General features: G+C 36.1%; 1 protein-coding gene and 1 long non-coding RNA gene across 3 annotated transcripts in view; one reads left to right on the forward strand and one right to left on the reverse strand.

Moving 5' to 3' along the window:
• CARS1 (cysteinyl-tRNA synthetase 1) overlaps positions 1–19983 on the forward strand; it is a 34292-nt gene extending 14309 nt beyond the window's left edge. For both annotated transcript variants that reach the window (XM_080595141.1, XM_080595142.1), the window contains 14 exons: positions 1075–1196; positions 3013–3125; positions 3528–3656; positions 3890–4019; positions 4331–4434; positions 5451–5548; positions 7001–7190; positions 7704–7772; positions 10769–10850; positions 14402–14482; positions 14839–14906; positions 16278–16337; positions 17640–17723; positions 18808–19983. In XM_080595141.1, the coding sequence (XP_080451267.1) occupies positions 1075–1196; positions 3013–3125; positions 3528–3656; positions 3890–4019; positions 4331–4434; positions 5451–5548; positions 7001–7190; positions 7704–7772; positions 10769–10850; positions 14402–14482; positions 14839–14906; positions 16278–16337; positions 17640–17723; positions 18808–18942 (1465 nt within the window). In that variant the 3' untranslated portion in view covers positions 18943–19983. The remainder of the gene's footprint in view (positions 1–1074; positions 1197–3012; positions 3126–3527; positions 3657–3889; positions 4020–4330; positions 4435–5450; positions 5549–7000; positions 7191–7703; positions 7773–10768; positions 10851–14401; positions 14483–14838; positions 14907–16277; positions 16338–17639; positions 17724–18807) is intronic.
• On the reverse strand, positions 6425–7744 carry LOC308196342. The gene is made up of 2 exons (XR_013952148.1): positions 7640–7744; positions 6425–6628 (listed from the first exon to the last, which is right to left on the reverse strand). It is a non-coding gene; the product is annotated as an uncharacterized lncRNA (long non-coding RNA).
• Positions 19984–22044: the final 2061 nt, after the last annotated feature.

The raw sequence follows: 22044 nt of genomic DNA on the forward strand, positions 1-22044 counted from the left end.
GTTGTGTGCTTATACTGTATTGGATTGCTGTGAACACTTACTCTTTTCTGTTGTCATATGCAACAATATTCTTTTCCAGAAGTAGTGTTTCATCCAATAAAGAAATATCACATTACTTTATGCAAGATCTGTTATGTATAACCTGGTGAAAACGTGCTACTATATACTTCTTGTTTATACACTTCTATGCTTACAAAGAAACAAGTTAGATTATTAAAATTAATAGGGTGAAAACCTCATTCCTTAAAATAAATAGTCAAAGTCCAATTCACTTGAACTGGGCTTGACTTCCAGCTTTCAGCAGGGGATTTCAAAACTGGATCCCTGAGTGGATTGCTGGAAATCAGTTGTAAATAACACAGGTTAAAAAAAAAAACTTCTCAAAATGATATTCTGACATTGTCCAATGTTTGTGAAAGTCAGACTAATACTCTAGAAGCTCCTAATATCATGGTAGATTCCTGACTGGCATTTTTGAGTGTTCTTTCTCTTATTAGTCTCAAGTTTTCAACATATTTTCGTTGTGAAAAAGCAAACCTGTGGTTCAGACTCCTATAATTTTTCTTGCATGTTCTTGCTTAAAATCTATGTTTTTCTTTCTTAAAAAAATGTTCAAAATCATTTGCATTGAATTATTAGTGTTCATGGTGGTACTAAAACTTCCCTCTGAGACTTTTTGTCATGGCTGCGGTAGGACAAAATCAGCAAAGTGAAGGAGGACAAATGGACTCTGAAACAAACATGATTCGTATTATATTATTGCAAAATATTAGAAGGGACCAGAATTGCTGTAGATATTTTTGGGGACTGTTAGTCTGAAGTCTCACCTATTTAAGAGTTTAACAAAAGATGTTAATAGGTTTCCCTTTGAATTTTATTCTGACCTTTAGTGCCTTACCTGAAGTCTTTACGGTAATGCCTTAAAACTTAGGCTCACCTAAGTCATCTTTACCACAGTGAACAGTACCATGCTGTATGTGGGTTCACTAGAAAAAGTAAGATAGTGATTTTGGGGGTACAGTTTAGTTAAGTCTTGGTAGAAAGTTAGCTAAATAATTATCTTTAACTTTTCAGGTATGTTTCCAATGGATCTGTATACTTTGATACTATGAAGTTCGATTCCAGTGAAAAACACTCCTATGCTAAGCTGGTTCCTGAAGCTGTAGGTGATCAGAAAGCTCTTCAAGAGGGTGAAGGTAAAAAAGGGAAAATAATGTTTGCTTAAGTTGCTGATGTGTTGATCTCTTCAAATGATTCTACTGATGTTTGGATCAAATTTACTGTCAGACTAGAATGGTCTACCTGCTTGCTTCCTTTGCCTCAGGATTTCTTTTCTTCTTTTTTTACTTGAACCACCACTGTGAGTTTTTAACTGGAAAACAGCAACAAATGTTATTCGTTCTAGGATGGCAGTATTATTTATTGTGTGTTATTTATTATCCTAAGGAGGTTGTGAATAGTCCAATTTGAGTACAGCCCAGTTATTTGGCTTTTCATCTGCTTCATAGTATGTGGAGCAAAGACTTGAAGCTGAGTCTTCCACGTGCCAGGTGAAAGCTCTCCCTGCTAGGCTATGTTTTTCTTTATGACAAATATTTGGTCTTGTGGTGTGTTTTTTCCTCATTCTTCTCTCGTACTGAGAACTCTTTATTTTGTTTACCTTGTTGTGTTGAACTAAATCCAAATATAGATCTTTTGATTAGAGCCTTAACAGCAGACTAGCTTAACTAATGAATCGCATTTCATTGAGCATTTTATCTCTTCCTGAGGTTGTACCGTTTTAGTAGCAAATCATCCACAAAATGTATCAGAAGAATATTTAAAGGTTTTTATATAACACTTGTAGGTGAAATTAAGGTAACTGGCAATATCTGAGATAGGACATTAAATTGCATGTGATTTTTTTTTCTTATTTGAAACCCTTATAACTGAGATTTTCTGTGTATATGTGGAATAAAAGGTGCGAGCTTAAACCACTGTCTTTGTGTCAACATGAATGCATCATTGCCACCACATAAACAAGCACAATTGTCTGCTTTTGCAAATAGGAACTAAAGCAGAATGATTAATGTAACTAATTGAGACTACGTGTATGTCTAGATCTATTGGCAGCCTAGTTGCTTTGACTTATTTGTCATGATTGTCCATACCCTAACAGATAATGTCATTTTGACTAGCAGAGGCAGCAGAAATGCTAAACTTTAAAAGTTGCAACTAATGTAAATAGAAGTATAATACTACTTGTCATTATGCACTTTGAACATTAAGTATTCTAAAAGACTGAGATTGCAGGTATCTCAACCTGTACATCAAAATTAATTGACAAGTTTCCCCTTGACAAGTTTGGCTTTAATCTCTGTTTCGGTTTTCATGCATTAAGTGGTATTGTTAACCACATGTAATTTTCAGCAGTACTGAAGAAATGGTAAATTCATAGTGTTTTGAAGATGTTGTAATGAGAGTACCAATCAAAAGATCATAAAGAGCTAACGGCAACTAATACACGCTTCATATATGATAAAAACATAACAGTAAATGTGTAGATAGTGAACAGCTACTAGCCATTCTGTGGGGCAGCCTAGACAGGGCATGCAAGAGATACCCTAGGATCATGTTGTGTGTGCATATTAAGACAGATTAATTAGTCTTAATTTTGATACTTATAACTTTGAAGTGATTCTGCAATCTTACTTGTCTATAAATACAGCGGATTTTTTTTATTTATTCAATATTTCTTTTTCTGCAACTGGAATATTGGAATTGTGTCTGTAGAGAGAATGTAGATGAATCTCATGTCAAAACTTAGAAAGCAGTGCTGCTGATACTTGTCAGCTTTCCTGTCAACCAAACATTAATCAAAAAACTAAGGATTGTCAGAGTTAATTATGAGGGCTTTCAAGTGCTGAGTGTTTTTTTTTTTAACCTCACATGGTGTGAGGCACAGTGAGACCAAAAATCAATAATGCTGGTGTTTAAATAAAATGTCAATGTTTACTTTTTCTCTCTTGAAAGGTGACCTCAGTATCTCAGCTGATCGCCTAAGTGAGAAGCATTCTCCAAATGATTTTGCTTTGTGGAAATCCTCCAAGCCAGGAGAGCCTTCATGGGACTCTCCATGGGGAAAGGTAAGGACATTACAGGATTTAAACCTTCTACACTTTATTAAAAAGCATGTTTATTGTTAAACAAATTCTGTAGCTCACCTCATATTATTATCTAGATTATGAGGATCTTATATTCAATAGTAGGTTCTGTTGCTATGCTCAATCTGCCTGTGCAATACTTTTTAAACAGAATTCAGCATGCAGGCTTATGATGACTTACTGGTCAGTCATCTTATGTTTCTCTGTAGTCTTTACCTACAGAGATTCCTCAATCCTTTTTTTTCCCATGTGATCAAAAATAAGGAGGATGATAATTAAGGCATCACAGATGTACATGACGTGTTAGATTTAATGAGCTAATGATACACAGGCAGAAGAGGAAGACAATTAGCTGTTAGCCAAGTAATGTCTTTATTTTAACAGGGCCGGCCAGGTTGGCACATTGAATGTTCTGCAATGGCTGGATCCATTCTAGGAGAGTCGATGGACATTCATGGAGGAGGATTTGATCTCCGATTTCCCCACCATGACAATGAACTGGCACAGTCTGAGGTCAGTGAACTGTTTGTCACTGGCTTTTGGTTTCTGTAGTGACAAAGCTATGTGCTTAGCTTTGACAGCAACTTACACAAATCTATCTATTTTTTTGTGTTATTTTTTAAATTTGCATATGTTTTATATAAGCATAACTTTTTTCCCCTCAATATTTTTATTCCTAAATTATCGTAGTTTATGGTATATATGTGTGCAGCGTTGAGTCTTTTTTTTTTTTCCTTTTCCTGCAGGCATACTTTGAAAATGATCACTGGGTTCGATATTTTCTGCATACTGGCCACTTAACAATAGCTGGCTGTAAAATGTCCAAATCTTTGAAGAATTTTATCACCATAAAAGATGCACTGAAGAAACATACAGGTAAAAATTACTTCAGAATTTGAGTACTTTTGATACAGTTGGAGTGATGACTGTGGTAATTGAAGTTCATAATGGAGTTTCCAGAATTGGCTGACTGCAGGTATTTTTTTTCTTCATTCACTTTAGAACAGCTACACTGTTCCTCATTGGTATCTGTATGGATAATAATGGTCTTGCTTTTTTGGTAGATGTACTGAGAGTAAGAATACTAAAAATTGTTATGTACTTAGCCATTATAGTATTGGAGGCCATAAAAATACTTTTATTTAGTTTAATATTGCTTTCCTTGTTTATTTTAAAACTCCTAATAGCACGACAGTTACGGTTGGCTTTCCTCATGCACTCTTGGAAGGATACGCTGGATTATTCAAACAACACCATGGAGTCAGCTATTCAGTATGAGAAGTTTATGAATGTAAGTAAGCTTGCCATTCTTCCTCCAGCTCTCTAAACTCTATTGTTGTAATGTAAGCTCTCTATTGTTGTAATGTGTTTCAAGCAATAGAACCCAAGGATGTACAGGCCATATCCCCAGACGTTTGCCTTCTGAATTCATCATTTGGGATCTTACAGTATTTCTTTAGCTACCATTGAACATTCAAGTCACATAAATTCCACAGACAGCTACATTTCTCTGCAGGTGTATGCTCTGTCCAAGTTTTGACATCTCTGAGCATCTTGGCAATTACATGCAAGATTAGTTTCTCAGTTTAGCTTGCTGATAGGACTGAGTCCAACAGACACTCTCTACCAGACCAGACTTTGCACATATAGACAAAGGGCTATATTATTCCTACGTTGTCTTCCTCACCACATACATCGAACATTTGACTTTATTCCTATCAGCTGTAAGGTGAGGTGTCAGGCACAGTTTCTATCCCTGCGTAGTTTGGAGCAGTGAGTTAAACCCACATTTCCCACAAGGAGGCTGTACAGCATTTTGAGATTATTGATGTTGGTCTTTCCAGCTGAAGCTACTCTGCTATTTATGTAAAATATTTGGCTTGGGACACACAATAAGTGAAAATGACTTTTCACCAAGCTGGATGGCTGCACGAAAAAAACCCTTGCTATAAAGCCATTCTTATTCCTTGTTTTCCATTCCTAGCAACACATGAAAATCTGACATAAGAACTCCTATCTAATTATTTTTTAAATGGTACTGTATTTGAGCAGCTTAATGTTAGAGTATCATTGTTGTATCAGGCAGTGGTAGAGACGAGACACAGAACTGAATTAGTCTGACTGTGATTTATAGAGTTATGTGAAAAGTGGGGGTTTCCCTCTTGTGAGAGCCATTCAGTAGATCCTAGCCAAAATAGCATTGAAACCATAAGTTTTACAAGGCTAAGTTTGAAGTAATGCTTTTTTATAGTAAATCCTGTTTGTGTGTAATCTAAACAGGTTTTGAACTATGTTCTTCTTCTTTAGGAATTCTTTTTAAATGTGAAGGATATTCTTCGAGCTCCCACAAATGTTACAGGCCAGTTTCAGAAATGGGAAAATCAGGAAGCAGAGCTGAACAAAAAGTGAGTGAAGCATTCCTATTTCTTCTCTGAACAGACATGTAGCTGCATGTTTAATTTTTATTCGTTGCAAAATGACTTGCTAGTGGTATTTACAGGTCTGGTAGCATTTCCACTGAGTATCTCAGCTCTATACAAGATAGTGAATTTAATCTTGCAGCAGCTTCATGACGTTTAGATGAAATTGTTGAATTTCCTTTCATTTGTGTTAAGTACACTGTCATGTCTTGTGTAGGGAAATAGAAGTCATTTGTTAGATAGTTGTAATTTCCTTTACTACTTGAGATGCTGTCATCCTATTTGAGAAGTGAGTGATAATTTGTATACAGTCTTTACAACCATGAAAATAGTATTTTACACATTTCAAAGTGGAGTAACTAAATTGAAGACAAACAAAAGTTAAATGACTTGACTAAAAGTACAAAAGATCAGGGTGTTGATATTTGAAAATGTTATTGACTGGAGAGAAACAGTGATATCAATATAGCAGTCTTTCACATTTATAACAAACTATTGTTATTGTTTGTCATGTGAACAGCTTCCTATGTGACTTCTGTTACATGTGAAATTTAAAAAAGAAGCTTCTTGTGTTGTGGTACTAACATTTTTCCTAATTCAGTTCACTGTCACGAACAGAGATGTTGACTATTGTAAGACCAAGTGCAGATGCTTCTGTTTAGTGAAAATTCAATCTTCATCTTCGGGTTGGTAGAGAGAACCCTTTAAAAAAATATAAAAAGGGTGTGTGGGGGGAATAAGTAATAGGTCAAAAGAGAGGGACAAAGAAGTGGGATAAACAGAAGATTATGTTTCATGATATTTGTTTTTGTCTTATCCACCACTTCTCACTTTCTTTTCTCTGAAAAAAGTATGTTGTTTGAAAAAGTCTTAATATGTGTGATGGAACAGTGCTTAATATAATATATTGCTTATTATGCCTATTTATAAACATTACATAGTTGGCATGAATTTATTCCTTTTGTCTGCTTGTAGCAGCTTCATAATGCTACTCTTTGTGGTAAGTTCATTTCCAAATTGGTGTTCCACGTTAGAAAGATGGTAAACAGATTCCTAAGGTGGTACCTAGGGATAGGAGATCAATACTTTAAAAAGTATAATAAGTACTAAATAAGCAATTTGAACTGCTTTTAATAACTGGTATTAAAAAGTCAGCTGCTGAAAATGCATTAGATGTAATTTGTTTGGATAGTTGTTACCAGCTAGATTATCCTGCCTGCCTTTGTTTGTAGTAGCAAAACAGCTGCATCATGGTGATGATGCCTTTCTCTCACTCATCTTTTTTTTTTTTTTTTTCTCCCCTTCAGATGTAAACTTTGACCAACAAAAGACAATCTCATTTTTAGGCTCCCTTCACTCCTCTAACAAAAGTTCTTTAGAGTAGATTGCAGATACTTTTGACATAAATAGTAAAAAAAAAAATGTTTTTCTTCTTAGTTTTTACGACAAGAAAGCAGCAATTCATGAAGCACTGTGTGACAATATTGACACTCGCTCTGTCTTAGAAGAAATGCGTTCGTTAGTCAGTCAGTCAAACTCCTATATTGCTGCAAAGAAATCTTCCAGACAAATGCCAAACAGACTTCTTTTAGAAAACATCAGTTCCTATCTCACTCAAATGCTAAAGGTATGTAATAGCAAGTAGTAAAGTTGCTATTGCACTGTGCAATTTTAACTGTTGTATTTTGCAAATACGTAGGGATCTGTACAGATTTTCTTTATCTTGTAGGAAACTAGAGATCTTCCACATGCACCCCAAGCAAAACAATCCCAAACTGCAGTGCATGCTGCAACAGGAACAATTTGGAACCCTTTATAGTCCATTATAATTTCAGCTGATGTTTTGCTCAGCAGTAGAAAGCCCCTATTACATAAACAGAAAATCAGACATTAAAAAAAAATGAAGTCAAAATGTCAAATCTGACTGCATTAAACCTAAATCTGAAAGCCAATGCTTAATATGTTGTATCAATTAAAAAGCAAAACAAATTCTTACTAACACAGTGAATTGTGGGTTAAATGAACTAGGTGGCTTCAAAACCCTAGTACATGTGATTTTGCTTAGTCTTCACATACCTGTGACTTGATGTATACAACCTGTTCTTTTTTTCCTTTTTTCTTTTTTTTTCCCCTTGACCAGATTTTTGGTGCCATAGAAAGTGATGACGCAATTGGTTTTCCTGTTGGAGGGAATAGTCAAAACATAAATGTAAGTGAAGGACAAAGTACACTGTACAAAATTACTCTGTGTCCTTTTGAAAGTCTAGGTTAGATAAAGGGATTACATTACTGGTATGTAGCTGAGTTACTTCAGATTCAAATGTTATAAGTAGAAACAATATAATTAATTGGCTAAGGAAGTGGGATTTTTCTTTTATGACAGTTGTTATTTTATAGGTTTGTTTGACTTAATAACAGACAAATTGTACAGCAACCAGAAGAAGAATTATCTCATCTTCTGAATGATGAATCTGTTTAAGAAACCACATTAACTACAGACAGCACATGCTACTGTATAAAGACTCATTACAAGGATTTGTATATTAAGTAGTTTCAAAAATACAATTATACTGATTAAAGTTCCTTGTGGTGCACCAAAAACCAGCCTGGAGGCAGCTGGAGTTTCATCCTCAATTCAATCTCTTTTTCTGATCTCATTTTGTAGCCACAGTATTTATCTGGCTTTTGAAGGCTGTTTAGCTTTGGTCACTCAGCAGTACCACTGTAATGCAGAATTTTCCTAGAAATATGTGGGAGATGCCTGATGAAAGTGCTGATGGGCCCTGTAATAATAGTAATGTTTCATGGGGCAGGCAGGAGAAATAACTCCATCTGCAAAGCCATCAACTTCGCTCTTTCTGTTCATGAGAAAATCTTTATGAGAAAGGACGCTGATATGGCACAACATCTGATATTGGGTAGCTTCTAGTGCTGGTCTCATGCACTTTTGCATTCAAAATTGTGATCATGTGTTTTTCTGTTCCTCCTTAGAAGGAATAAAACAAACAAATGCAAAACAAAAAGACAAACAAAAACCCCTTATCTCACCAGAGGAAGAGAAAAGCTTACTTGTCACTGAATGTCAGTGAACACTCGTCTGGTAATTGCTCATGCAAACACTTACATTACTGTGCTGTGGAAATATCTAATAATGATATACAAAGGATAACGAAGATGCTCAGCATTCCGTGCTAAAAGCCATCAATAGTGAATTTTAGCTTAACTCAAAATTATTTTGAATTTCAGGAGAAAGACAGCATCTTAACACTTATCTAGGGAAGATGAAAATTAAATCTGTATTTAACACTTCATTCAAGTAGTGTTCCTAAGAGCTTTAGGGGAAGATTGGCAGTAGCTTGGAACAAGAAGTTAAGCCTTACACTCTTTTAAAGTAATGTTGCTGAGGTTAGTGGAGTCAAAAGAATCTGGTGCAGAAAAGGAATTTCAACACCTGTTAGTGAAATACGTATATGTTTTTTGTTGTTCTTGTTTTTGTATACACAGTCAGTTCACAGAAAACCAGTAGTCAGGTACCCACCCAGAGCAGCTTATTTTGCATTTTACAGGAAAAAAACTTCTGTTTTTATCACCCAAGACATTTCTGATTTAATCATTATAGCATAAAGATGTATAATATCAACAATGTTTTGGCTCTTCCATTAATTGTTATATACCCTCTTTCAATCTGCAGATACTTACTTTTCTTAGCAAAAATTACCAAGTGAACATTCCGGGTTGGAAAACTTGTCATTAAAACAGAAAGTTGCGAATCAGGCCTATTGCTTCTGCGTCCAAATAAAAGATGAAGGAATCAATAGATCTGAAAGTCATTATCTCCAAAAAAGACTTAATCCTCTTCAAAAGCTCTGACAGAAAAGCAAGCATAATTACTACCATGGTTCATTGATCGACTTGAAAGGGAATTGGAGAGATGTGCAGTCAGAAAACCTCAGATTCCATAGTCTCATTTTCCAAATGACTTAAGCATTTCTGTCAGGTTAGTTATTCTGGAAATAAAAATCTTTCATCTTTAGATGTCTGGTATATCTAATAAAGTAAGGATGGCACATGCTTTCCTGATGCCACTTCATTTGCATGTTGAGGTAGTTTCAGTATAAAGAGGGTAGCAGAGACATGGCTGTAGCTCATGTAGTTTCCAGGGTCTCTTCTTTCTGCCAGACTTAGCACAACCACTTTCCTTGTGGTTGTGAAGATGATCATGTAGCGTTCACATTTACAAAAAGTTTTACCTGAGCCCATCAGGTCCTTTCACATGGGTACTTTTAGAGCATAACAGCCTCTCTGGTCTGCGAATTGCACAGAAATATGTAACAGATTTAACAGATGGGAGAGACACTTGGAAACTGTAGGTGAAACAGAAGTGTGTGTGTTTATGTTTTTCTCTATCTCTCCCCCACGCTTCAAAGTAATTAAACTTTTAATATAAGCAGTCCCCTGGGTGCCCAGCTTCTCCTCTTAGGATTCCAGAGATGTGATGGCAAACAGCCCTGATCTGTAATTGTAAGTGTTCATTGCATTCACAGACAGCTTGCTGTTGCTATTCACTACCCTGAAAGCAGGATTCTCAGGATGACTTGTCTGAGCTTTCATGAACAGCATTTATTCACACCTGAAATACTTCAACAGTAGTCTCCCCATGCTCTGTGTTGAGGAGGAAGTCATGGGGGGGAGTACAGACAACTGCACTGTACTGGAACCAAATACAGTAAGGATACACAGACATTTGAGATCTGTTCTAATGCGAATAAGTCTTAACATGAGCTTCACTTGATTTATTTGTGACAAGCAGTTTGACCTAAGTAAGACAACATGGAACATGAAGGGGCAAATTCATCTGGGTGTAGCTCTTCAGCATATCTTTGGCAGCTGTTTTTACGCCTGTGTATTGCATTATAGTCAGCTGGGCCATAGCATAACCCTGTGGAACTGATGTATCTGTAACTGCAAAGAGAGGAAAAAGGAATGGAGAGAGGCAAGGTGATTTTATCAGCCCAAAAGGCGAATTGTCAGTTAATGCAAATTATCGTCTCTCCTTTGACATCAATAGAGCAATGACACTTCTTATTGATACATATCTGCCCTGAGGGTCAACTTATATCCAAAAGCATGTAAATATGAAGTGGATAAGGACCTGTTTTAAATCTAAATTATGATTAGCTAACTGTAGAAATAATTACCCTACAGATTGAATCTACAGTGATGCCATACCTACAAGTTCTCTCTGAGTTCAGAGAAGGAGTGCGACAAATTGCCAGAGAGAAAAAAGGTGAGAATTTACTTTTTCCTATTTTGTTGCACATGAGATTTGGCGGATGTGGGACTGGGGAGGACAGGGATGATCTGGCTGTTGCAGTCTCTTTGCTTAGAGAATAAAGGTAAGGCATCTTTAAATCAGAGTTGCTTTTAATACTTATGTCTCTGCTACATGTCTCTTTAATTTGGGAATCATTTACAGGTTACTCAGCTCATTTTCTTTTAATTGCTTAAAGACTCTAAAAGTTCAGGAATGAAGAGGATGAGCTATTGTTTCCCTAGTTCAGGGCACTCCCTGCTTTCTTGGTATGAAAGTAGTAGCCATCATCTCTCACAGGGAGAACGCATTCTCTTAGAAATGTAGATTGCTACACAGATAGCATCTGTGTTTAAATAGGCTGAGATGTTCATTCTTAGCTGTTAGCACAATTGGAATTGTGGTACCCAAGATGATAATTTGGTGTTCTCTTTTGAAAATTTATCTGGGAGTTTCCTAGAAGTTGTTGTGGGCTACACCTGACACACACACCCGTCTCATTTTGAAAAGCTTTGATTGTGCTGTTTTATTGAATAAGCAATAAGTGTATCTGATACGCCCTTGATATGACATCCATAATTCCCTTGCATAGGTCAGAGTCAACTCTTTTTAGTGTTAACAACCACTGAGATAATCTTATCACTTGTTATCTTAATGGCTTCTTTAGAGTGGCATCAAACATCAGCGTGGTTCACTGTGTGTAACTGATCTGGGTAAAGAAAAGTAATGACTTAGTTCACAGCAGACTAAACAGCTCCTATAAAATGCAATGTTTTGTCATCCGAAGAGTCATTCTGCTGATTGCCCAGCAAAGAAAGCTGTCCTGCAATGTGGCCGTTCCTTTCTATGGTATTGGGATAGTCAGTGCTCTGTCCACTGTTCAGCTTTCTGAGGCTCAGTTATGGAAGAGATGAAGGTGCAGGTTAAGGCATGCTGCTAAAACGTGCAGTGCTTAAATCCAGTGTCTGGGTGGAAGCTTTTACTGCCTGAATTATTAGCTTTGAGACCTTTATTACTGCTTATGTTTAACCATCTGAGTCACTGCTAAAAGGGAGAAAGAACACTTACCTACTAACCCAATCTATCTGTTTATATTAGTGTTTCCTCCTAAATGCAAGACTGTGTATCAAAAAATGCTGCTGAATTGAGTTCATAAGGGCAACTTACAAGGATCTTCATGGTGCATTTGGTTCCTTGTAACTGTGTTGCTATTTCTCACCTGATGCAATTCCTTACCTGAGTAAATAGGTAGTAAATCTGTTGTATGAAGATAATTTTCCCTTGAAGAATTAATAGCATCTACTTCACCTAAATCTTGCATTCTTAATAACTTGCTCTCTGCATCCTCCCACCGCTCAGGGTGGATGCAACAGGAAAGATAACTATCTGTAGAACCAGAGGATGTTTGGATTGCAATTGCTTTGACAAATTTATCTGTAGTTAGCAAAACAATAAAATACTAGTCCTTCAAAGTCACTGCTAGATGTAGCACAGGATACAAAATCTTGTGATTCTTCTTAACCTTTCTTAGCGGAAATCCTGCAGCAGCCATTAGCATCTTCCTGTGTCCTGCACCCATCCATTGTACCTTGGCAGAACTGTTGTATCATTCCTGAATTAGCTTGGATTTTCTTTCTTCTCCCCTTCTTGCCTGTTCCCCCTCCTGTTCCTTAAAAATTAATTCCTTTCTCAGTGCCCTAGACAACTGTATTACTGACAAAGGTTGCTATGACATGAGATGATGTTTTGGGGGTTATTTTTGCAAAGTGCTTGGGCAGGTAAGCAAGTAAGAAGCTGGGATGTAGTAAGCCTTATGTAGTCCTTTTTACTGTAACTAGCCTGACTTCCTCTGCAGCTTTGCATATACCCTCTCTGCAAGCCAGAACTCTTAAATGGGCAGTCCTGCCTGCAAAGCTGCCCCTCACAGTAGTAACTAAAGTGTCGTAATGGAAACCAACAGTGAAGATGTGTTTTATGGCCTTGATTAATTGTGAAAAATCATTGTTAGTACTAACTGTTCCTGTCTCTAAATTGTTCTTCCCTTTCCATTCCATAGTTCAGCAAAGCTCCGAGGAGTTGTTTCAAGAGTTTGAGAATAGATTTTAGAGGTAGCTTAGTGTACATTTGATTGAGAGGTTAGATTTGTTGTGGCAGAGTTAAAATGAATGAAGAACTAACTAACTAAGTTACCTTTATTTTGAAAATTCTTCAAAGTGTATTACATTAATTTCCTTGTCTATGAAGTTAGCATGTTCCTCCTAACTGAAAGCAGGCTTTTACAACAAAGATAGCTTCCTTCCTTGCAGTTCATAGCTTAACATTTGTTACTGTCATCTGCTGCATTGTGTGACTGAGATTTATGGCAAACTTTTTAGGGTTTATTTATTGCTTACTTGAGGGGATCTTGCTATCTAATTGGTGATTTGAGAGACTTTTATGTAATGAAGGCAGTAAAGAGCAGGACAAGATAAACAATTTAATTTGCCTGGTATTTGTATTAGCCTTCTGTTGCAGTAACAACATTTAATTTTCTCCATTTTGTTTTCCTAATTGAAACGTGTATATTATTGTTTCATTTCTACATGTGGTACATTTGTCAAAACTCAACATTTTGTAAGCAATACCTTCCTGTCTTGTAAAGAGAGGAAAGAAATTACAGTGACAAATTTGATTCAGGAAACAAATGAGAGAACTAGTTCAGAAAAAAAAAATATATATATATGTATGCAGTTATGATTGATTTTATGAAAGTAAGGTTCTGTCTTGTAACACAAAGCAAAAGGGACATTCGGTGAAATTTGGAACTTAAAAATGATTATTTTTAATCCAAAAAATTGTCATAAAAAATTAAAAACTCAGAACTCAGTAAAATTTATTATAGTGGGTGTGCTGCATATTTTATGTGGGTATTTAAAATATCCAGAGTTGTAACACAGTATAAGTATTTTGCATGGAGTATTGAGCTTACAATACAAGGAACACTCTGTGTGCAGCATTGGATTGTAGGACTAATTAACTTCCGATCCACTCCAGTTCAGTAATTTCCATGCTCCTCATTATATGAATCTGTTGTGTTCCTATAGTGTAACTTTTTTCATCCTAAGGTGAAGTGGTGAGACAGAGAACTAACAGTGTGCTCCTGTAAAAGAGAACAAACAATTACAGACTTAGAAGTTCCTGGTTTTTTTTCCTTTTAAATGATTTTTTTTTTTTAGTAAGGAAAGGTTTTTGGACTTCTATGGGATTATGGTACTGAACTGAAATTCTCATTGTGGTTTTCAGGAACAATAGCGGTATCTCAGAGGAAATGTATGAATTCCTGCAAAGAAACATGCTTCCTCTCTCTGTAGCTGAAAGAAGGCAGAATTTATTTAAAAACATATATCGCTTTAAAACAAAAGACCTTTCTGTGCAACCTGTGTGAGAGAGTGGCAATTTCTTAATTGCATTTAAATAAGTATGTATCAGGATAGCAGTATACTTTCACCAAATCTTACTTAACTGTAAGTATTTTTCATTCTCCATAGTAACTGAAGTGCTGCAGTTGAGCGATGCTCTTCGAGATGACATCCTTCCTGAACTTGGCGTTCGATTTGAAGATCATGAAGGTACCCAATTCTGTATCTTGTGAATTTTTAGGTATCTGTTTTTATAATCTTATTTTCTTGTGGGAAAACAAGCTGTCAAGACTGATATTGAATAATCCACCATACTCAAGGACTGCAAATCTATAGCATAATGGATTTCCATTTTCATGTACATATTATGTACATGTATTTTGGAATATATATAGGATAAAAATATATATCACAGTCTTTTTCTGCAGTACCTAATTGCTTAGTCATTTTTAAGTAGTCATTCTGTTGTATTTGCATTCAGCTTGAAAAAAATTATAAGGTAATATAAAGTTTATCTTTCACTATTCAAGCATGGAAAACTCATTCTTTTGTTTTTGCTTCTTCAGGACTTCCAACTGTGGTTAAATTAGTGGATAAGGACACATTATTGAAAGAAAAAGAAGAAAAGAAAAAGGTTATTATTTTAAGCATTCCATATTTTTTTATGTTTAAAGTAATGTAGAATCTATGGATACCTTTACATTTCCCTGATAGTTTGTAAGCCTAGTAATAATAATAGAAATAATACACCAGAGTAGATACTGAAGTTAGAATGGTGTTCAGGAAAAGGATTTTTCAAACAGCAGCTGCTAGAAAATTCTTTATGGGATGTAATGAATACCACTAAGGTGTTTTTTTGTTGTTGTTTTTTTTAAATCTTCATTTAATTAAGGGATGTTGAGTATTGCATACATATTGTTTTATCTCTCTGAAAAAATGATTCCAATGAAAAATTGATTCTGACTTTTTTTATCTGTACAAATGAAATTGACATTTTCAGTAGAACTAGACTGTGTTTATTTGCTATATGAAAACAAAATGCACTGGTTAAATCTTAATGTAGCATGAATAAGTGAGATATTCCAGGTGTGAGGGCAAGACGTTACATGTTGCTATATAAACATCAGGAATCATAAATCACATACAGAAAGCCTGTACAGATACCCTCCTGTTTGCACTTCTTAGTGTTAATGTTTGACTCTGTAGTATTTTAAAGTAACGCTTTATATATCTGTCTTCAGTTTTAACAGATAAAAAATTCCATCATGACTAGAAATGTTTGTAAGACTTCCCAATATTTCTTCTTCCGTGTGGACTTTTTTTAAAAAGGGAAAAATAAGACACGGTTGCAGCCAGTTCCAGGTGTTTTCATCAAAAAGGCATTTGAGGGCAGTTTGTATATAATCGATGGGTAGAAGCTGCAGCTAGAGTACATTTTCCCTGGAAACAGTGCTATGTTCAGTACTGGCAGAACCCTTAGAAAACTAATGGGTCTCCTAAGCAAGTACAAGATACTTTTTTTTTTTTTTAAAGGTTTTTAACTTGGTTAAATTTGGATAGTCGTTGCCCTAGGAACATCAAGGGATGCAGCTACTTGAGAAACTGTAATATCTTCACAGTTTGAGGCAAGAGCTTAAAATATTAGAGGAATATGGTCTTATTAAAGACATTTGCAAAACATTTTCCCTGTGAAATGGCAGGACCATTTCTTTTGCAAGTTTTGTATTCTTTCATAGGTATACATTTTGCATGCAAAACACATCCTGAACAGTTAAAACTGGTTTAACTGTGAATAAAAGCAAATGAAAACAAAGTCTTCCAGTGGGAAGTATCAGACAATCCTAATTACAAGGCATAGTGTTTTCGCTGTAGGTTACGCTGTCAGTTCTGTCTGCAATTAGATATCCGGTGGAGCTAGCTAGCTGGCTCAGATTTATAGAAAACAACAAAATGAAGTAGTTACCTGAAATAGTTACCTTTTGCTCATTAACACTGCCTTTCATAGATTGAAGAAGAGAAAAAAAGGAAGAAAGAAGAAGCAGCCAGGAAAAAACAAGAGCAGGAAGTAAGTGTTCAAATTCTTTTAATCTGGTTTTGAAGAAAAGTGTTAACAGCAGTAGTCACGTGCAGGAAAGACTGCATTAGAACACAGGCTCCCTGCACAACATTAACTGGACCTCCATTTATTTATTTTTCTACACTTTCCTGCTCAGAATGGATTTGGCTTGCAATTTAGATTTGAATACTCATCTCCTTGATGGCTGTTATTATAAGAGCAGCCATCTTTCAAAACAAGAATGAAGACTGCAGAAGCTTCTCAGATCTTGTAGCACATATTTCAGTGTATAGACAGTATTACTTTCTTAATTGCCAAAGCGGTATCTTACATTCCTGTTAGGGAAGATTTTGGTTGTGTCACTTATGCTGGAAAGGGAACCAAATAGTCACAGGTATACATGAAAAACAAGTTGTCTTATCTTTGAGACTCTCTCTGTTCCCTATGCTTGAACTCTGAGATGTAGTATATTGTAAAAGCACATTTCGTCTAGCTAGCTGGAATTGTGATCACTTAAAGGTTTTAGGCTTTGGGTGAGGCCAGAGTAGGTGAACTTGGAGGAGGAAAAGATTGTTTGCCATGCTGATGACTCTAACTACAGGAAATGCTTTCTTGGGCTACAAGAGGAAGTAAACTTCTAGAGAGTGTCACATACAGAGGGAAAAACCAAATAAATAGCAGTTATCTTCAGCAGATTCCAAGTAGTTCTCTTCGTTTGTTCAAGAAGGTGATTCCCTTGTATTGGGCATAAATGCCTTGGAAAGGATTCTGAGATGTGCTTGTTCACAAATAAGTGAAAGTTCAATTTATTTTCAGTGCAACTACTTGCATCCACATCCTGCTGTGACCTGCACAGAAACTTGTTCTTGCCAGCAGGGAATTATGTCGATAAAGGTGGTTCCCTTTGCAGTGAGGTCATTGCTTAACATGTTTATAAATAGTAGTATTTGCTTTGTGTTTACGCTTAAAACACTAAGGAACCAAATGAGCAGGAATCGCATGTAGTTTTCGGAAAGTATAAGCAAGTTGTTTTGCGTTTCTGCACCACAATTACTGTATTAAGTTGTTCTCTGCAAGTTTAAAACATTAACTTATTTTTTATTTTCCCAGACAAACACATCTATGATTTACTGAGTTGTTCCTCACTGGAAGTTTCTTTTCACATGATAAATAATGGTGAATTAAATGTTCTTTGATTTGCAAATTATTTACTTTTCTATTTGCACACATTCAGAGATGGCTATTTAAAAAAACAGGTTGTCAGTAATTAATTGTGATGCTAATGCAGTTAATGCATGCTTTATATTACAGGCAGCAAAACTGGCAAAAATGAAGATTCCACCACATGAAATGTTTAAATTGGAGCACGACAAATATTCTATGTTTGATGAAAATGTAAGAGATTTTTCTTTAAATAAGGAGTAGTTTTCCTACCCCATCTGTACATATTTGCTTGTATGTGTACATACCTGATCTTGTTCCAAAACCTCTAAGGCAGTGTTATTAACGCAGGGGAGGGAGGGAAGGAGAGAAAGAAAAAGCAGTATATTGTCTTGTACATACCTTGCACTGGGGAACAAGACTGTCAAACTGTTAGTCATTTCAAGGATATTTTCATTGTACATTGGTCTCCTTTGGCCTTCCCATTACAAAGCAACATTCCCTGAAGATTTGTGGCTAGGAACATGCATAATATTTGTTCACAGATTTATTACCCTGTTTCAGGGCAAGGACTACACTTGTACAAACTCCCCAACTCTGCCAGAACTGATGTAAACAGGCATGTTTTTCAGAGAGAACCTGTGCTTCCATTTTGGTTCCGCTCACTGTTTTGCTCCCCCGGCATGGGATCTCTGAAGGAGCTGTACTGGCAACTTGGCTCTGGTTGCTCCTGTGAGGATAAAAGGCATTATGTGGAAAAAACAAAGCACTGTTACTTGAGTGCTTGATCTGGGACATTGATTCTATTTCTGCCTGTCCTCTTCACCCATTCAAATTCAGGCCCTGGGGGCAAGTAAGAATAGAGTGTAAATAAGGAAAATAGGCACGTAAGCCAAGGAGAAGGTCCCTAGAAACTGTGATCGTACTTTCTCCATCAAGAACACAAATCTCTTCTCTTATTGCTTTTGCTTTAAGCCTTGGATTTAATATGTTAGTATCATTAAAAGTGGTGTTTTAACCATCTGTTTAGGGATTAGTTATTATTCTTTTAACTATAACCATCTAGAAATTAGTTGCCTAAACTTCCCTTAGTACAGGACAGAAAATAGGAAGGGAACATATGCAAGTAGTCCAAGTTACTTGTCAAACTTCTGGGTGACTAAAATTAACCATGATGCACCCTACCCTGACAGTTTGTCATTACTTATGACATTTTCTTCCTATCTTATTCAAACATGATTCATCTGCGGAAAACAGAATTCTATAAGGAGCAAAAGCAGTCCAAGAATTTATCTTAAATATAATTTTTATATTTCAGGGATTTCCCACGCATGATGCAGAAGGCAAAGAACTCAGCAAAGGACAAATTAAGAAGCTAAAGAAAGTTTATGAAACCCAAGAAAAGCTACACAAGGAGTATCTACAAATGGTTCAGAATGGAAGTGCAAATTGACAACAAGAGGACTTGTTTTTTAGAAGGCGAGTGCTGGGTCACCATTGAAGAAGTGAGCATATACTGATGCTCATATTTCTGTTTACACTTTCTATTATGTGCAAAGTAAACATCCTGTTTACGTGGATTAGTAATGTCATCTGGAAAGTCAATAAACATCCATTCATAAAAAAAAAAAAAGAAAAAGCCAACCTCTAAGAAGTTTCCTCACAACAGCAGCAGCAGGTTGAATGGCTGCCAGTTCTGTTTGGGAAGGTGCTGCTCAGTCAGCAAATCCACATGAGGATTCTTGTTTATTATAGTTGTCCAGGCTTTGGTTAATTTGTCCTGCATACCGATCTCTATCAAATATCCAATGTAGCTTGTATTCTCAAATATGTCACAGTCAGCAAAATTCACTACTACATGGAAGCTGAGTAATTTGTTCCACAGTAAGAACACTATTTTCCAGATGATTTTAGTATCTTTACATAAGCAGGAAAAACTGGGTAGTTTCCACTATGGTACTCTAGCTGCTGTTATTAAAAAACTTTGCAAGTGTACCCAGGACACTTTGCATAGTAGAAGCTAACAGTCTCTTTGTTGCAAAAGGGAGCAAACAGATCATCATCTTTACTCAACCTGCAGCTACAACGAGGCGGGTAAGTACAAGGCAAAAGTACCTGCATTGAACATAGCCACCAGGCTATGTTCCTTTCCTTAATTAAAAGCTGTAAGCGTATTCGCTTTACCTTAATATATACCTTCTGAAGTATCAAGATGAACATATTTGGAGTACCAGAAAGGCCTAATAGTTTTTTGTCTGGTTTATCTGTACTTGCCTTTGAAAACATAAGTAATGTTAAGGTCAGTAAAGCACATGCATCTTGTACACAGAAAATAAAATCTGTTGTAGAGTACAGGTCGTATGTAATCTTTGTATAGTGCAAAGAAAATACAGCTTATCTCTATTTAACAACCATCTTAATATATCATAAAATATGGTTTACAGAACTTTTAGCTTGCTGTTATTAAGCTGATTAAAAAAACATTTTGCATTCAGTATTTGATTATTCTGCTAATTTATAATTAATTGTATAAATGCATGATTAAACTGCAGAGTGGTAGTTCAAAAAAAACAGCTACAGCCATGAGGGCAATTTCTCCATCCTTTTGGTTTCTGAACAGAAGAGGATCGGTTGCATTTTTATACCATTCTAGATTTTAACCCCTGCAATATTATCAGGCCAGTGCTTGTGAACCTCCACTATATTTTTTTTTGTAGGGTAACTTACTGGTATGTGCATAGCATTGTCTTCTTCCCAGTATCGTCCCCCAAGATGCCTGTGCACTGAAGATAACCATGAAGAGATAGGATGTGCTTGTGCTGGAGGCACAAGATACTGCTTCTCAGCCATACAGATTTCTCTGATTCCAAGCTTCCTGCAGTCCTAGACAGACTCCAGGGCTACTTCTGCAAACTAGACTAGGAATTCTAACCCTGAATCATCTCAAACCACAGCATACAGTTTGCTGCCTTAACTACCTTCCTTAACATGAACTGCTTCTAAAATTGCTACTTAATGTCAAATAGTGGCAGTAATTTGCTTACAGAAATTCCTTTTTGGTGATCTATTAGCACTTGCTAACCAGAAACAGCCAAAACTACTGATCACACGACTATGGAGGAGATGCTGTTAATCCATTGCTGTCCTGGGTTCAAATTTTCTTAATGATATCTCTGCAACACCATCCTAGTCCCTCCCTTTCCCCTTCCCACATTTTTCTCCATGCATTATGTTCTTAGTAGAATCTCATCTAATTCCATGGTTTATCTACTTATATTGGTGTAGAAGATTTTTTTTTTAAATGCCTTTTTTTCCCTTCTGAATTGCTTCATTTTGTTTCTGGGACAACTCCCCTTGCATAGATCTTAGGAGCACTTCAGGATTGGTGTCTTCTGAAGGTTCTGAGCTTTCTTTCTATATGCTTTCCACATGCACGCACTGCTTCCTTCCTAAATATTTTTTTAAATTCATAGTGAGTCACGTCCCTGTAGCTCAAATAAGGGTCTCTGCTGCATTTATTGCCTCATTAATGTCTTATTCTAACTCCAACATTGTTTAGCTTATGCTTTCTATCTCTATGTTGTGTCTTATTTTTGTTTTAAAGTAAGATGATTTGAAAGAATCCTTATCTGAAACATCAGTGCTGCTGAAGTCATCTTTCTTTTTTAGTACAGCAGAAACAGCATTCCTGACTTTGATTTCTCACTGCAGACAATCAAAAATCTCTTAAAATCAATGGGATTCTTTTTTCACACGTCATAAAAATCAGAGCCTTTGAAATCCTCTCCTCTTTAGGCTCACCTTCTATGTCCTGGGTCATCTTTGTTCTTCCACACAGGTACTTAATTTCTCCCTGTCTTGTATAGTGTTTTGCTATCTATTTTTTTTCTAGTTCTTTTTTCTAGTTTTTATTCTATTTTTTTTTCTCTCCTTCTCAAACTTGGCTTCTCCACTTCTATAAAGCCCTCAAAGCCTTCCCACACTTGGAACTTTTCTTCTCATACCTGTGTTCGACCTGTCATGATTTTCTCTTCCTGTATGTCTCAGCTGTCCTTGGAAGTCAGCATCGTCAGCAAGGAAAATACCTGCTTCATGGAGCATCTGTGAGTTGACAGGCCTAAGTCTTTTTTATTTTAGAAAAAAAAATGAAATTCACAAGAAATGGCAACTCATTCTGTAAGGAAGCTGCTACAATATTTTACCTTAATACACAAATGGGATTACTTCACTCTCTTCAAATAAAACGAGAGTTTTGCCTACATATGGAATGCCTTATTCTAAAAGCAACAAAATAAAAATAATGACCTTGGCAAAGAGTCATAAAAATGGACTTGGTCTCTTGAAATTTGTAACAAAAAACAAGGTTCAGATCAGTTACTTACACTCTGCAGCCACAATCTAGAATAAAATAACAGTATGTATGCATAAAGTCGTGCAGAAGGAAAACTTGCTAGCAAATGAAGAATGCTAGAAGCTTAGATACGTGTCCTTTTAGAAGACTTTTTCAGTGTAGCTGCACCAGTTGATCTGTGCAATCTCTGAAATGTCTGGCACA

This window comes from Anser brachyrhynchus (genome assembly GCF_964034855.1).
Source record: "Anser brachyrhynchus genome assembly, chromosome: 5".
NCBI classification, from domain to species: Eukaryota; Metazoa; Chordata; class Aves; order Anseriformes; family Anatidae; genus Anser; species Anser brachyrhynchus.